Source organism: Lagopus leucura, unplaced genomic scaffold (assembly GCF_019238085.1).
Source record: "Lagopus leucura isolate 7727_CA_CO unplaced genomic scaffold, USGS_WTPT01 Super-Scaffold_1, whole genome shotgun sequence".
In the NCBI taxonomy this organism is placed as follows: Eukaryota; Metazoa; Chordata; class Aves; order Galliformes; family Phasianidae; genus Lagopus; species Lagopus leucura.
This window is the reverse complement of record NW_024962250.1, coordinates 6,784,400-6,800,838: the sequence shown is the minus strand read 5'-3', so window position 1 is coordinate 6,800,838 and position 16,439 is coordinate 6,784,400. Positions and strand designations below refer to the sequence as shown.

Here is a 16,439-nt window from a genome sequence, read left to right as displayed (position 1 = left end):
ACATCCTTCTAAGTTACTCAGATATAGATCATTATTATTTCCATCATTACTTGAGAGCAGAGCCATATATATGAGATAGTACTGGGGTACAGACCAATAGATGTGGGGGGCATTGTAAATTTTCAACTCAGATCAGCATCTGGACCAACAGCCACACATATAACTGCTCAGACAGGGACTCCCTGGCAAAACAGGCAACCACAGAGTTGGAGATATGCAAGAGTGCCTTTAAAGTCCTCGGAGGGACTGTAGCGTTATCCAAAAACAACCATTTGAAAGTCAGGAAGTTCAGGATCCAGTTTAATTTGAAAAAAACCCAAGTATATGAAAATCCTCGATACACAAATGAAAGCTCTATGGCAACTTCCACTTTGCCTCAGAGAAACACTTCTTAGTCAAATTCTCACCTCCGTTAAGGTCCCCAGGGCTCTCCAGTACAAAGTGGGGACAGTTCTAAGGTGCTTGGCAGCCTGCTGAGTAACCAGAGTCACATTTGAACAAGTGTGCTGTCAGGTGTGCGAGCCCTGTGGTGCTTTTGGAAGAGCTTGTCTACAAAACACATGTGAGCAGGTTATGGAACAAAACATCATATACTCCATTTTGGTTGACACCTGGTAACGTTAATGCTTTGTAAATACCACCAGTGTTTTGGCAAACCCCCTGCCAGTTCTCTGACTCCTGCAGTTCCTAGTTTAGCACATTTGAGGTCAGTCTCACCTCTGTCTTGGGCAAAGCTCAGTCCAGCCTTGTTCTTATACATACCCCATCTTATGAGATTTATTGCTTTCTTCTTTCAGTCCTGTTTTAAGGCAGTGCCTTTTCCTATTGCTACTTGGCATCTGTATGGGTGCCAATGTCCCATCTGTATGGGTGCCAATTGCTGTATGGCATCTGTAAGGCTGACATGACAGCCATTGACTTGATATCCTTGTTTCTCAGTAGATGACCTGGTGCAGATGCCTCCAACTCCGCCCAGCAGCCATGGCAGTGACAGTGATGGGTCTCAGAGCCCTCGGTCCCTGCCTCCCTCCAGCCCAGCCCGACCTGCTGCTCGCTCTTCTACTGCCATCTCCTCCTCACCTCTCCTCACAGCACCACACGTAAGGAAGAAACAGGATGTCATAGCGATGCAGGGCTTCTTGGTGCTCAGAGGGGATTGGAAGCTTTCTGATGCTTGTAGAGTGGATTTGGTTGTTGTTGGGGAGTAGGACTCCTTGCTGTTGCTGACAGCTGCTTTCTGTGTGTTTCAGAAATTACAAGGGACCTCTGGCCCACTGCTCTTGACTGAAGAGGAGAAACGCACCTTGATTGCTGAGGGTTACCCCATTCCTACCAAGCTGCCCCTCACCAAAGCAGAGGAGAAAGCACTGAAGAGGGTCAGAAGAAAAATAAAGAACAAGGTGACTGCAAAAAACCCAAACCTTGCAGTTCCCATGATTCCAGAGCCTCGCCTGACCAGCACTGTAGTTATCCTTGCAGTGCAGCTCAGAAGAGGTGGGATCCTGCCTTTGATGCACTGGCACAAGCCTTCCAGCCCACAGTGGTGCTGCGGATCATCTGTGTGCATTCTGTGCATGCAGCTACAGCTGGAGAGTGTGGCTTCTAGTCCATCTCCTGTGAGTGCGTGGCCTGTGATAGGGCCCACAAATTAAAGCATCAAACCAACCGTCCTGGTCAGGCGTCACTGTGGGGGCAGGGAAACAAGAACTACAGCATGGTGTAGGACGAGTGGTGCACAGAGCTCGTTAGCCAGGCAGAAGCTATCAGACTTTAGACTGATTGGAAAGCATCTTGTGGGAGAAATAATGAGACCCTGAATTAGTCACCCAGTGACTCAGAAGTGGTCTGGGGCAGAATCTGCCCAGATGGCCACAGCATGTACTGTGTGAGTCAGAGGAGTTCAGAGCAACCCAAAAGATGCTCTCAGCAGCCAGGGGGGTCAGGCACACTGCAACAAATATTTGTGGTCTATAGGCCAAATAAGTCTGCATGTCTGCAGCATCCATTCCTCCCAGTTTTGGCCTGAAGTCCAGTAGGAATGGCAGAATGGAAGGTGACTTCCCCATTTACCTGAGGGTGCTGTGTGTGCAGAGAGCGGACAAGACGAGGGGGCCACAGAGACACGTCTAGATGCTTATGGTACTGACTGCTCTCTGATGGCTGCCCCTCTCACAGATCTCTGCTCAGGAGAGTCGCAGAAAGAAGAAAGAATATGTGGAATGCCTAGAAAAAAAGTAAGTTTCTTCTTCTCTGCCCTACCTTTGACAAAGAAGTCCTGTCCTTTCACAGTCCCTCTTTTTAGTGCTTTTGACTCTTTAGCCCACGTGATCCCATACATATGTCATTATTCTTCCCCACAGCACCTGAGCTCAAAAGTGACTGAACCAGGGTCAGGGATCTCTCCTATTACTTTCATTATGGTATAAGGATGGTCACATGTGCTCTAGCCAACAGTGACACCATGGTCAGTTGGCTCTTTAAACCTCTCCTAACCAAGATGGTGAAGTTAAAATGCCAGAGGAGTATGAGGTATTTCCATTGTGTCCCTATGAGACTCGGTACCCACCCCTGCCCTGAGGTGACCTATTTGACAGTGGGAAGTATTCAGCAGTCACTGGGCTTGCAGTGGGACTGTAAAAAAAGAAGCATATTTTCAACTCAGAAAACTACTGACTTGCTCAAAAAGTACAATTCCTTGCAAGACTGGCTGCACAGAAGTTTGGTTTGGGATCTTGCCCCTACTCCCCTCCCTCCTAGAAATCCTCTTGCAGGATGGAGAATGCTCTAGAAATCTAGTGTTTCCAGCTGCTTAGTTTGGCTGGTCCTCTGCAGAACACAGGCCATTTTGGCTGCCCACAAGGTGGGATTTGGGATAAGAGTCACATTTCCCCACTAGAATTGCTCCTATTCTGTCAATCCCATAAGGAGTATGTCCTCCTAGGGTACTGAATAAAGCTTTTCCCCTTCTCCCCATGAAGAGCACACACAAGCATTTGATAACAAGGAAAACCTTGCACCATTATTAACCACACCCTTTTCCTTTCCCTACCCATCCCCCTTTTTGTACATAGGCTTTGTTTTTCTCCTAATAACCCTCAGATCCTGAATATGTGAAGGGCGTAAACCCAAGGTGACATCACATAACAATGGCATGTGTCAAAGAGGGTTGAAAATAACTCCTGAAGTTCTGATCCTGTGGTCCTCTCTGTACCAGCATTCCCAGCGGGCATTCCAGGCAAAGCAAAATGCTGGGATCCAGCTGCAAGCTCACATTTCTGTTCAAATACCATCTTTTTCCCTGTTATTAACACCACCTGAGATCAGCAAAATGGAAAAAAAAATCCCCCAAACCCAACCTTAATTAACTCTTCCTGCTGCTGCTGTTTGTTTATCTTGTCTAAGTGTGCAGAAATGCTAAATGAAAACAGATGACTCAAGGCCCCTCCAAATTCTCATGCCCTTTCACAAGCAGTGCCTCAGTGCTCATGCAGGAATCCAGGCACTGCAGCACATCACCTCCAGTTAGTGTCCCACACGGACACCCACATCCCTCAGGATGGGGCTGGGGAGGTGCTGCCTTTGCTCAAGTAGCAATCAATCTGTGCTGGGGCCTCTTCCCCAGACGTGTATGTACTCAGTGCTTTGTTACGCTAGTGCATTGCTGGGACAGATGGCTTTCAAGCAATGCCAGGTTTAAATGTGAACCAAAAGGAACATTTGATCATTTTTTTTTAATTTTTTTTTTTTTTATTTTTTTTTAATGTATCAAGTCTTTGGTCAGCTTGGCTGATTTGTCAACATCTGTGCTTGGGCCCTCCACCATTCAGCACCATACTTTTGCTGCAAGCCCGGTTTTTGCACGGAACGCCTAGTTTGGAGGTAGCTCTGGAAAGCCCAGCATCACCAGGCTGTGTCCCTGCCCTGGAGATACTCCCCTTGGCCTGTCCCGAGCACAACGCTGCGCCTTTCCTCTCCGGAGCACTGGGAGCAGCCTGCAGGTTCTCTGCTGCCCTCAAGTGCCCGCAATAAGAGCTGGCCCAGCATTTGTGCAGAGCTGCCTGGTTCCTGCTGCGAGGCTCCCAGCCTGGCAGATTTTTGGTCCCAGTGGAAGAGGTGTGAGAATTTATACCTCCGATGCCCCCACCCCCTCCGCTCCTTTGGCATGCTTTTTAGAGGGGTTGGAGATGACTGAACATTTGGCTCCAGGACCACATGTGGAGGCAATGGATACGGCCGTTGAGCCTGAGCCTTCTCAGTGCAAGAGAGGCAGGGACTGCTTCCTCTGTCCCACCTGTGTAGCTAACTGGTCATGGGTCTTACTCCCACAGGGTGGAGACATACACGACAGAAAATAATGAACTCTGGAAAAAAGTGGAGACCTTAGAAAGTGCAAACAGGTAAGGGGAGCTAAACTTGACCTCTCTCTGGGGCGTGCAATGGAAGGGAGACTGAGGGAGCACTGGGGCAGGAGGGCAAGAAGTCAGCCCCCAGCTCCTGGTGAGGTGGGTGCGCTCGATGAGGCACTGGTCTGGGGCCCATGGCAGCAGCAAGGCAGCTGGGTTTGCTTAGTGAGCCTGGAATGTTTGTGTTGGGACGGCCAGGCCACGCCGCAGCAAAAGGAGGGAGGAAAGGAAGGAAGGAGTTCTCTCCCATCTCTTCCTTCTTCTCCTTGCAGCCCTTTGGGCTCACTGTTCTTTCTTGTAGCCCTCCAGGGGTCTGACTGTCTCCAGGGCAGGTGATCTGAGGGAGGCCACCCACAGCAGGTCCTTTAACCCACTCCTGTTCTTGGGCTCTTTAGAAGCCCTGGACTTTATGCAGGTGTTTCAGGTTTCTGTTGAGAAACAGCTGAACAGACTAGATGGGAAATCTGTTTCCTCTAGTAAAGGCAGAGATCCCAACTCCCACCTCATCCAGGGCAACTCCTCGTGGTGTGGTATTGGTGGAACTGTGCAGCTCAGCCCACAGCCCTTGTTTGCCCTGCCTTGCCCACTTGAACAGCTAGGCTAGAGGAACTCCCTGCAAGCCTGGAGGATCCACTCCCATCTGCTGCTGCTCCTGCTGCCTGCCTGAGAGGAACAAGATGCTCCTGCAGCCCTAGAACAGGCCCTGGCTCCTTCCTTCAAGTCTCTGGTGAACACTTGTGCTTATAATATGCAGAGGCAGTCAAGAGATCACCAGGGGAATTTACTTCTTTGCAAGCAGATAAGAAAGACTCATGTCCTTGCTGCAGGGATGAGCAGCAGGAGGAGAGCCCAGCCCTGCTCTCTCATATTAGGTACAGTTAGGTATAAGCAAGGACAAGGCCGATAAGAGGAAAGCTCATTTCTGCAGCCCTGTTTGCTGCCACTTCAGCATGCTGAAGCTGTGAAGCACTCCTTGAGGCTCTGCCATTCTCTTCTCATCCATAACAGCAGAGCCATGCCCCCAGCTTCATGCCAGGCACTGCTGCTTGGACTGGGGAACCAAGGTGTGCCATCTGCTGGTGATACTGCTGCCCGGCACAGTTAGCCACAGGTTGATGCCTAACCTCCCTGGGAACACAGGCAGCCCTTGGTGTTGAAAAGGCATGAGCCCCATCCTACAAAATCAGAAGATTGGCCTAAAAGCTGGGGATTATTATTATTATTATTATTCCTTACTCAGAAAGCACACTGTTCTTTCTAATTGGGCTTGATTTTCAGTCACTGCCAGGGGGACGCTCTGTGCCTCTTTCCACATGTACAAGGAGCAGAGGAGAATTTGGAATGAGATAAATCTGGGATTCTCCTCCAACCTCCTGGCTCCAGGACTTAGCATTTTATAAAAGTTCATACATATTTACATGAAACAGCCAGCGATCCCAAGGGGAAATACTCAGTAATCCATATTCCAGTAATTTGGAGCCCTTATTAACTGTGTGCTCTGCAGCTAGGCTCCTAAGATTTCTTCATCAGCCCAGTGAAGATTATGGTGGCTCTTCATACCACACCTACCACTGTTCTGTGTTTGCGTCTGCTGATGCCTGCGTTCAGTTAAACAGGGCAGAGACACCTCAGCACATGTTCCTATTGGAGCAGCCAGAGAATGAATTCAGCACTGAACTCTACATTTGGCTTTACCCACATCCCTCTGCAGAGTTTGACAAAACTGAAGAAGCTGGAGGGGATCAAAACTGGTTTGTGTTTCTCTCTCCACCATACGGTTCAGGACACAGGTTGAGCTACAGAGCACATTTCTCTAAATGAAATGGGAAGAGACAGGCCTCTTTTCAGTGTCTGAAAAGGCTACAGCATTCAGCCTCCAAACCAGAGCTTGATTCTCATGGTAGCCCAGCTCCACAAGGCTTTGAGAGATGACCGGGTGAAGCCCCGACTGAATGTGATGTTCATAACCGGGGGCAGTTACAGCAAAAATTGTGTAGGATCTACCCATGAGCAGAGGATTCTCCAACCTTATGGCACCTTGGGGCATTCCTCACACAGTTCCTGCAACACTTCATATCTCAACCCCTTTTTTATTTTGTGCCTGCCTGGTTGAATAACTTGGGCAAGCTATAGCAATGAGGAGAGATTTGTTTTTACAATAAAGGAAAATCAGGGTAAATTATGAAGGGGGTAGTGGGAGCTTTCCATCATTCACTAGATGTTGCCTCTTTATCAAATTCTGATTTGCGTTGTTTCCTGTCCCAGGACTCTGCTTCAGCAGTTACAGAAGCTGCAGGCTCTGGTAGCTGGGAAAGTCTCCAGACCTTACAAAATGGCTTCCACACAGACCGGGACCTGCCTAATGGTATGAGTGTCACTTCCATCATTCCATTTTGCCATGCTCCCCAGACAGCTTCATCAATCTCTGTTCCTGCTCTCTTTCATACTGTCCAACTCTGTTGCCAGTATACTTGCTTTCTCCTCATATGTTAACAGTACCAGAACTGGACCATGTCATATACACATCAGTAGTGTCAGTTCTTTATGCAACAATATGAGAATAATCCCTGTGTTTTCACTATTTTATTATTTTGTGCCAAACATACTTTGTTTGCTCTTCATTAGCTATTGGACATTCAGTAAAAAAAAAGTGTCTTCAATAAGCTCCTATCATAATGGATAGACTTTTTTTTTTTTTTGCTGAGTCCGTAGTACTTAACATTTAACTTACCAGGGTGGACAAATTTCTTCAGCATTCCTACCAGTGAGCATTGCCTTCTACCTATCAGAAAGAAATGACATCTGCTCTTGCTATGCCTGTACATCAGACATCGTTAAATCCAACTAGTATCTTTCTAATTTGCCCTTTAGCTAACCAAAGTTTTTGGGGGTCATCTGTTGGTTTTGATAATCCATTTGCCTTTCATATCTCATAGTGAGGGGTCATACTTAAGCAATCTTGACTTCACTGTGGTGCTGTATGACATGCCAGTGGGCGGCCTAAGTGGAGTCATGCTTATTTTTCATCCTCTTTTTTTTTTGGCCAGGGAAGAGCACTCTGATCCATGATAAAAAAAAAACACAACCTCCAACCCTGGGACCTCTTTGGAGGATTATCATAGTAGGTGCTTGTGATGAACCTGTCAGTTATCAAATTATCTGTATGTGGTTATCGCTTCTATACCATTAACAACCATGAAACACAGATGAAGAGGTGTTTGCCCCATTTTCTCAGAGTACTGTTTCCTGAGAAGTTTTTTTCGACCCCCCCTCTTCTTTCAGTTTCTCCTTTCAAAAATCTGCTCAAACTTCTGCTACTCTTTGCCACCTCCATATCAGATCAGATTTTAATGACAGATTTTCTTTTCTGTTCACTGCTTTGTTGCTTCATTCCCAAGTTCTTTTCACATTTTTGGGTGTGACCCCACAGGACCCAGTGACTCATTGCTCCTTAATGCAACAGCTCATCAGAGCACCACTGGCTTCAGCAATTCTTCATTGCTACTACCTGAAATGAGCAAGTCCAGGAGAAGCGCCTTCCAGACATCTCCAATGCCATAAAAACTGATAAAATACCTAATTTAGCTTCCCAGCAATGTCTTATCTCTCTTAACTGCTCCCTTCATTCCACAGTATCGCAGCCCACACAGCAACTCTCTCAGGCTTCTGAGCTTTGAAGCATTTCAAGAATTTGTAATTTGCTTTTCTATCTTTGGCCAGTTCCTCTCATCAGCCTCCTAGTTCCCATTTTCCATTTAGTCTCCAAATAGAGTGCTCCTTATCAAGACAGATATGTAGAATAATCATGCCTTGCAGCATGGGCATGCAGCAGAAGACCCCTTCTCTTCTCACTCTGTGCCTTTCCTGCTGGATATATTTCTAGCTAATTCCTGAAGGCTCCAGCAGCGAGCAGCCCTCAGCTCCCCTAGGCAAATGATTACAGCATTTTGTTATCTTTCCCAGTTAAAACTTTTGGATATCTCATCTAAGTCTTCCTTGCAATAACTTAAATTTATTGCAACTTACAGCAGGCACACTGTAAGCAATATCAATTTATCCTTTTTGCAGCTGTGTTTCACATATTTGAAAGCTGTTATTTAGGTCACTTCCTTCAGTCCACTCTGCTAAATCACCAGTTTCTTCTATCTTCCCTCACAGGCTGAGTTACTGATTCACTGCTTATTATCAAAGATCTCTTCCAGGTCTTTTCCAATGGCCCCACACCTTTTTGGAATAAAGGAGCCCAAAGCTGGGTACAGTTTGCACCTGAAGATCTATACAGAATCAACAAGCCATTCAGGAAGCCTGTTTATCCAGTGAAGCTGAGATTTGCCCTTCCCAAAGCAACACACCTTGTGCTTCATCTTCACTCCCAGACCTGCTTCTGCCAAACAGCTGCCTGCTCCCTTACTTGGTACCATTCCTTCTGCTAATCACTCCTGCCACCTTGCTGGTCTCAGTGTTTGCCTGCATGCATCTCCCTGCTGTTCTCTTCAAACATTTTTCCCCAGTGGTCACAATCGTTCCGAATGCTGACCAAAAGCCCATCTGCTTGTGGTCTCTCCCACCTGTAGATTTGATACTGACTTACATCCAAGTTAAGCTTTAAAATGTTGTATCTTGCCAGAGCCACAACAGATATCTTTGCTATTCCATCTTCTATGTTCTCCCAGCTTAACAATGAACTATTTGTCAACTACTTCTGAAGACACTTTTATAAACAAATTTTTCATCCACCTTTCCAACTGATTTTGTAGTATTTTCCTCTAGCCTAGCTTTCCTTGTTTTTAAGAACTCCAGATATGATGTGTCTAGCAACTGGGTTGTCCGTAACTGGTTTCCTTACTTCAAAATCAGTCATGAAAAGTCTGGAAAACTAAATTTCCTTTTACATAGTATGGTATCCCTGTGCTATCATAGGATCTTCTGCATATCCTGGAATCCACTGGTGGCCCGTATTAACTTGAAGTACTAGCTTCCATGTGTTACTTAAATGTGGCTATTCCAAAACACTTGGCTATTCCAAAAAGCAATCAAGAGATTGCCACTGTCTGATTTGTATACATGCTGTAGAAATCATCAGCAGATGCATTGCCTCTTTAGATTTGCTCAAGCTGATCACTACACTGGAGGCAGCTATTAATATACTATCCTGTGGGTGGTATATTAATGTGGGATCCATAGTGTTCAGGTAATATTCGTGTTGGAATTCAGCTAAAAAGGATTTGGCTCTTTATAACTTCCCATTTGCTCTGTACTGTTAGCTCCCCTAATTAAATGGAGTCCCTTTCCATCATGACAGAACTTGCAGATAAGTGCAAAACCACCAGAGGGGAATTTGTAGGGTTTCATCTGCATCTCTCCTTTTATTGCTGTCCAGTAGCTCTGATTAATCTGCCCACAGCCAGAAGACACATGGCTCAGAATACGTGCACGCCAAGCTTAAGTTGATCTCCTTCCTTGGACTCTGCCCATATCATCAGGAGTTGGGCTGCTGCAGCTCTGCTGCCACTTCTGTCCTAGCATGGAGAGTAACTTACTTCCCTTTGTAATCTGCTGTGGTATCTTATACATGTCTCCCAATGAGCTTGTTTACTTGCAGCCCACTGCAGCTCCTACTGTGCTAATGGCCAGGTTCCCTGTGATCAAGGCAAACATCATCTCTTCCCTTATGCATCCTTCCTTCCCAAATTGCTCCTGGGCTGTGAGCATCTCAGCTGGACAGGCAAGTTCTCACTATGGAACTATAAATACTCCAGAAAAAGAGCAACACAAGGAAGCTTCTGAGTGCTCCTTCTTAGATTTCCAGTAGAGATTAGCAGAGCAAGTCCTTCCATCCCTGTGGGACTGCAGTGACCTGATGGCAATCCTGAATACATGCTCTCACACAGATGTGCCTGTGTGCTGAGAGGGGGCTTCACTGCTGTTAGTGGCACTGACTGCATGTTGATATCTCCTCACCAGGTGCTGGTGCTCTGCTTCGTTCTCATCCTGGGATCCCTGATGCCCTGTCTCCCAGAGTTCTCTACAGCATCACAGACAGTGAAAGCAACACCAGCGCCAGACATTTATACAACTAGTAAGAGTGAGTCTAATGTGGTACCTCCCTTTAATCCCATCAAACCATTTCCAACTTTTTTCCTGCCACATCTATTTCAGGGGTAGCACTGACCCTTCAGAGCCTACCTCACTGGATCTTGCTTGGTGGGATTCATGGCCTGTCAGTGGTATTATAGCAGCACATTGTTTGGGCCTGTGTTCATTTTCATCTAGTCATTCTCCCAAATAGGAAAGGCTGCAATATGAAGAAAAAGGCACAGGTCAGATTGCCTTCAGAAGAGGTGGTGTGCCCTGGGCAGCATTTGCCTCGTGAAGCTTACAGGAATGGGGTATTTTTCAGAGCAGGACAAGGCCATAGCTGGGTGGGCATGTGCTAACCAACACTGTGACCTTTGTGAGAGACCTTAACCACATTATTAACCCATGCTCTCTTTGTTTCCAGTTCAGTCACGGAGCCTCTTGTTCTATGACGAGGGTGCTGGCTCCTTAGAAGAGAGCTACAGCTCCTTCCTAACCATGGACCATCCTGAGGGGTGGGAGGTTGAAAAAGGGCAGTCTGACAAGCCAAGGCCTCATCTGGCGATGACACATGAGACAGCCAAATACATGAGCAAATCCCATCTGGAGAATCCTGACCAGAACCAAACTGACCCAACTCTAACCCACCTCAAAGAGCAATTTCATGAGAGGTAAGCAGGTGGGGACCACAGTCTGAGCCCCAAACCACAGCATGACATCTGGGAGGGACAAGCAAGCATGCCCCCTTCACTGCAAGCTTACAGCAACCAAGCTCCCTGGGGCAGGCAATTAGACAAGCAGCTGCAGGAGGCCAATGCTAGCTGAGAGCATAAGATCAAGTTTGTTTTCAAAGCAAGAATTTGGAACTCTGTAATCAATGTTCCACTGCTCTAAACATGAGCAGGGTGGGATGATGCAGGTGGTCCCAGGTTTGCTCTTCATTCAGTGGCCCAGGGAAGACCTCCATCCTGGTTAGAGCATAACAGCTGGGCAGAGAAGTAAATTTGCCTAGGAAACTGCAAAAAGCCTTCACTGATGCCTTTGTCTTTTTTTTTTTTTTTTTTCCCCTCCTCTCTCTCTCTCTCCTTTCTCCTCTCCTCCTCAGTGAAACAAGCTCCAGTGAGACAGCTGAATACTTGTAGCAGCTGCTGGACCTCAAGGCCTCGTCTGTCTGATCGCAGGATTCCCTCCTCACTGACCAACTGAGGGGACTTGGTAGGAGAGGACACTGCATTCAGACACTCCTAAACTGGCCTTGAGTTCAGCTCCTTCCCATCCCCATGGTCCCCTTTGAGAGGAGTCACAGGACTGCCAGAACCAGTAATAAACGTCTGACGAAGTCCTGAGACGCCTTCTTCTCCTGGCCTTATCTCCTGCTTGAATGAGCACTACCCTATGGGTGTGGGCTCACCATGGAATGGAGGGAGGTCAAGAGTATGCCCTCAAACTATTCAGCTCACTCCCCAAAGCCTCCATAGGGGCTGTCCCTGGCCATGTACCCCTTGGCTACATCCAACGCGCGTGAAAGAGTTTTACTGCCCTGCTTAAGGGACTTTGAAGTGGGTGATGCTAGGACTGGAGAGTTGACTCTGGAGAGTTTGAGCTCATTCCTTCCCCTCCATCTGTTAGTATACTTCTGCCTCCATCAAGAGAAAACCTAGCTCTTCCTTGCTCTAGCTTTCTCTTAATGGATGTACCTACATAACTTCCATGCCAAATATCTGCAAAGATCTGCACACAAACGGAGTGGGGGAGACAGATCCCAGACCAAGATAAACCACCATAAAAATTAACTGGCAGCTTCTGGGCAACCAGAACTCTAAAACAGGGAGAAGTTTTTCCCCACAGCCCCATTCTCTCCACCCCCAGCACCTTTGTTTTGGCAGAGGTGGTTTATTTTCCTTTTGGTTCCCAGCTTGGGCCCTACAGTGTGGTACTAATCAGAACAGTGCTTTCCCACTTCCTATTCTACACACCCCCTGCTTTGAGAGTGAGTGTGGGTAATCCACTTCCACAATCCTATCACAGCTCTCCACCCAATTCTGCCTCATGCCAAATGAGATCCTCCTAAGAATCATGAAGAAGAAAGAACTCTGCAACCTATAGAAGAGCTGCAATAGAACCATAAACCCCCTTATATCCTGATATCACTGCTGGTGCCCAGAAGTGTTGTGAACACCACCGAGGACATGCTGGCATCTCTAGAGACTGTTACTTCTGCCAGGAAAGAGGTATCATGTTTGAACTGGCCAGAGTCACCAAAGACTCTTTTAGCTCTCCTCCTGCTAAGTGCCAGCACCAAAGTCAGCTGTCTCTTCCCATACCACCTATCAGGCCAGACTTTCCAAATTTAGATCTTGTAACACCACAATGCAATCAAAAGTACCACAATATAGGATAACAAAGTCTTTGAGTACAGCAAATGAGGGCAAACCTAAATGCAGCAGCTATGGCTACAGAAGTGGGGAGAGAAAAAAAAAAAAAAAAAAAAAAAAAAAAAAAAAAAAAAGCAAAGCAGCCTACCTTTAGAAAACCTCCAGCAGTCAGGAATATCTATCAAGATACCTTTACCTCCACTTCCAACCCTTAAATGAGGTCTGGGAAGGGGTGGATCCTGGCTCCACCCCTTCCAGCCACTCAGGTGCATTGTACACAGCTGAGCTCCCCTGGGCTGGCCCTGCCTTCCCACCAGGTGCTCAATCACTGGTTCAAGCCGTGACTTAGCATTTCTGTTACAGTGCTGAAATGACTTCATCTCAAACGTGTTTCATTCTCTTTAGCATCCAGTCATCCACTTTTCACCCTTTTTCCTCCCTTTTCCTGCTGAAAGGCCCAAGTGTCTCCTCGCTCTGTACCCTCAGCTGTCCTTTGCTAAAAGGACAATGTGGGACTTGAATTTCTGAGATCTGGGATGCAGCAGATTGCATATGGGAATCTCTGTGTGTGCTCCACTAGACCTCACAGCAGACAACCTTGAAGCTTGTTTTGCTTTAAGTGACCTGCACTCAGACCATGCTGCCCCAACCTCTCTACCAGTCTCGCCCCCTGCTCAAGAACTGGAAGAACTGAGAGAATGGCCCTCACATCTCTCTCTGTCCCCTCTTTTGAAAACTGCTTTTGCCTTGGAAGCCACTTAGGACAAATTTGGACACAACTAGCTGCAACCACACATGCTTGGCCAGTGGGATGAGGAGGAAGAAGGCCTTCAGCACAGCTCTTCTCAAGGTTCACACAGGATCGATCTGCTTCTCACCAGATACCAGAGTGCTCCCGATCCTCAGCCTCTACCCCAGCACAGAGAACCACTGCTGGGTCCAAGCACACCCTCCTCCACCCCAGCACCTCCACTGTGCGTGTCCCCATGCCTCCCACTCCCATCGTTGTACAGAGACCAAGAGCAGAACTCGTTTGTACATAATGAACCTTATTTTGTATTATTGCCGATCCCTTAAGATATTGTATTTTGGAAACTCTCAGATCCTATTTTCAGTATTGTATTTTATTAAGAATTAGTGCGGGCTTAGCATCTATGAACTCCTTTCTTGTTAGCAGCTAACTTTCTCCTTGTACTCCAGTAGCTGCCTCTTCTCTCCTGTTTTATGTTTTGTTTTGTCTTGTTTACTTGTGGGTTTTTTTTTTTCAAGCCATCTTTTCTCTTTCTTCTATCACTTGCTCTGCATTTGCTTAGACAAGCAAAATAAAAATAAAATAAAAAGATGCAGCATCAATCGTGGGTTGACGAATCCCTTCATTCCAGCATGGTTGTCACAGCTTCTGACCTCATGCTCACCAGATGTCCCATTTGTTGTCTGCAAGTGGAATTGGTTCAGTGCTGGGAGCTCATACTCAGTGTTTGGGCTAGAAGCAAACTTGCATGTTTTAGGTCAGTGACTTGGGACCTGATGGCCTGTTGATCTGCACCTCTGATAGTCCATTTACATCCATGAAAACTGGTGTGAAACTAGTGGCAACGGGGTGTAGGAAATTAAGTTTTATTCTAGAGAGCTCCTGGTGGGTTTGTTAGGATTTGGACATTGAAATGACCATAAATGGCCCAGGCAAGAGTTATCTGGACTTTGGAGATGCTTGAACAAAGCATCCAAAGAGGTTAATTTCTCCAGCACTGACCCTTTTAACACTGACACATTTGGAGAAAGCAGAACCCCTTCCATCAAATCTCCTTTCATCTAATCCTCTCTATTCTGCAGTTTGCTGGATAGCATTCTGAGCCGTTCAAAATAGGCACATTAGGATCTTCTGATCTTTGCTGTGCCTCCCAAAATGCAGCCAACTAATCACACCTCCCAGTTTGGCTACAGCAAGTAATTAGAGCAGAATGAGGGAATTAGCTAAATGAGAAGGCACCTTCTTTGAAGTCACCTTCAGCCTTGCTCAGTTACACTCAGTGCACTCCAGACATCCACAGCCCGCTTCTGCCATGCCAGTTCAGGCTCTTTCCCATCTGGGATCATGTTGCTGATGAGCCCGTGTACTGCCGACATGTACAAGCCCTGCACAAGAGTACTGACGGAACACAGTCTTCATTTTGCAGAGATGAGTTATTCCCAGCCATTCTCTGTTACCAGGCCAACTTGGAAAAAAAACACAATTGCCTTTGCAGCTCACCGCTGCAGAGCAGGGCACTAGCGGTTCATGGGAACACTGATGCCTTGCAATAGGACATATGCTATTGGAGCTCTCAGTAGAACATCCCCACTCTCCAGGTGCAGCTTGTTCCCTCTGGGTGTCACTGCTTGGGGCTGTACCTAACTGTACTTCTTGTACAGATCCATTATGAAATATGCAGGCTTTGTTCCTGCTCCTTGGCAAGGAGCTTTGGGTGCCCTTGGGGGGAACAGGGTGATCAAGCCTTCTCACAGCCTCAGGCTGAGTGTCCTTTAACCATGTCAGAGCTGGCACCTTGTTCCATGTGCATTTTCTTACCTGCTGGAGCTCTCTGCCTTGTGCCTGATGAAATCGCCCATCAGAGGTGCAGAAGCTCTCTGCACCTTGCTATGACCCATGCAGGGGCCACTCAGCCTGCAAGCAGGAGGTACCAAACTCATCCAGTTTCCTGTGGGAGGGCCAGCCCCCATCTAGCAGCTGCAGAGGGGAACAAAGCCCCTGTGGAGGCTGGAGGGGGTGAGTCACGCTGCAGGAGGGAATGGGTTCCCTGCAAGTCACGACTGCACGAGAGAGCAGCTGGGGCGGAGGATGGGGCTGCACCATGGGTCTGGGAGGCACACAGGTCCTCTGGGCTGAGAGGCAGCTGCTACATACCCTCAACACCCATTTCCCCATGCACAGCAGGTTGAGGCTCAGTGTGTGATAAATCCGAGGCAGAACAAATTGAAAGCAAGGTGCCAGGCACATACAGGAGCTCTGCAGGGTCCCTCAGCCCAGCTGACATGACTGGGACCGGGGCCACCAAGCACAGCCCCAGCCCAGCACACACAGATGATGCTGTTCTTCTGCTGGATATCCGTGCTAAAAGGTGGGGAGCCCTTCCCCAGGCAGAACTCACCCCGTGGAACGGGGACCCAGAGTTGAAGGTCCTTTGCTCTGCTGGGGCTGCTGTGCAGGTTTCAGGGTGCCTGCTGCATACAACTGCTTAGGGCAAGCAGCCTCGGCTGTGAGAGACCAGGGCTGAGGATGCCTCCACGCTCCTCTGCCTCCCAGCCTCCAAAGGGTTAAGTGCCAGTTTCAAGTGTCTCTAAGGTGACACTGCGCTCCCCGCAGCCCCCCTCCACACGCACACGCTCACGCTCGCTTTCTGCTTTGTCTTTTGAGTGCTGCTGCAGGATCGGTGCACAGGCACCTGCCTGCCTGCCTGCGTGCTGCTGTGGTGGGGGACGGTAGGAGACGTGCCAGGCCCTGGCACTTCAGTCTCCTTCCTTGGTCCCGACACACTCTCTCCTCAGCCCTCTTTTCCTGCACCTCCGAGCAGCGGCACTGACG

At 47.7% G+C, this 16,439-nt stretch overlaps 1 protein-coding gene across 3 annotated transcripts in view; it reads left to right on the top strand.

Annotated features, from left to right (window-relative positions):
• CREB3L1 (cAMP responsive element binding protein 3 like 1) overlaps positions 1-14,209 on the top strand; it is a 42,797-nt gene extending 28,588 nt beyond the window's left edge. Inside the window, exons 5-12 of one of the 3 annotated variants that reach the window (XM_042871031.1) lie at positions 943-1,100; positions 1,251-1,400; positions 2,176-2,234; positions 4,329-4,397; positions 6,669-6,768; positions 10,368-10,488; positions 10,906-11,152; positions 11,587-14,209. In XM_042871031.1, the coding sequence (XP_042726965.1) occupies positions 943-1,100; positions 1,251-1,400; positions 2,176-2,234; positions 4,329-4,397; positions 6,669-6,768; positions 10,368-10,488; positions 10,906-11,152; positions 11,587-11,623 (941 nt within the window). In that variant the 3' untranslated portion in view covers positions 11,624-14,209. Of the gene's footprint in view, positions 1-939; positions 1,101-1,250; positions 1,401-2,175; positions 2,235-4,328; positions 4,398-6,668; positions 6,769-10,367; positions 10,489-10,905; positions 11,153-11,586 lie in introns of all 3 variants that reach the window. The other 2 variants (XM_042871040.1, XM_042871022.1) reach the window with 2 other exon arrangements.
• Positions 14,210-16,439: the final 2,230 nt, after the last annotated feature.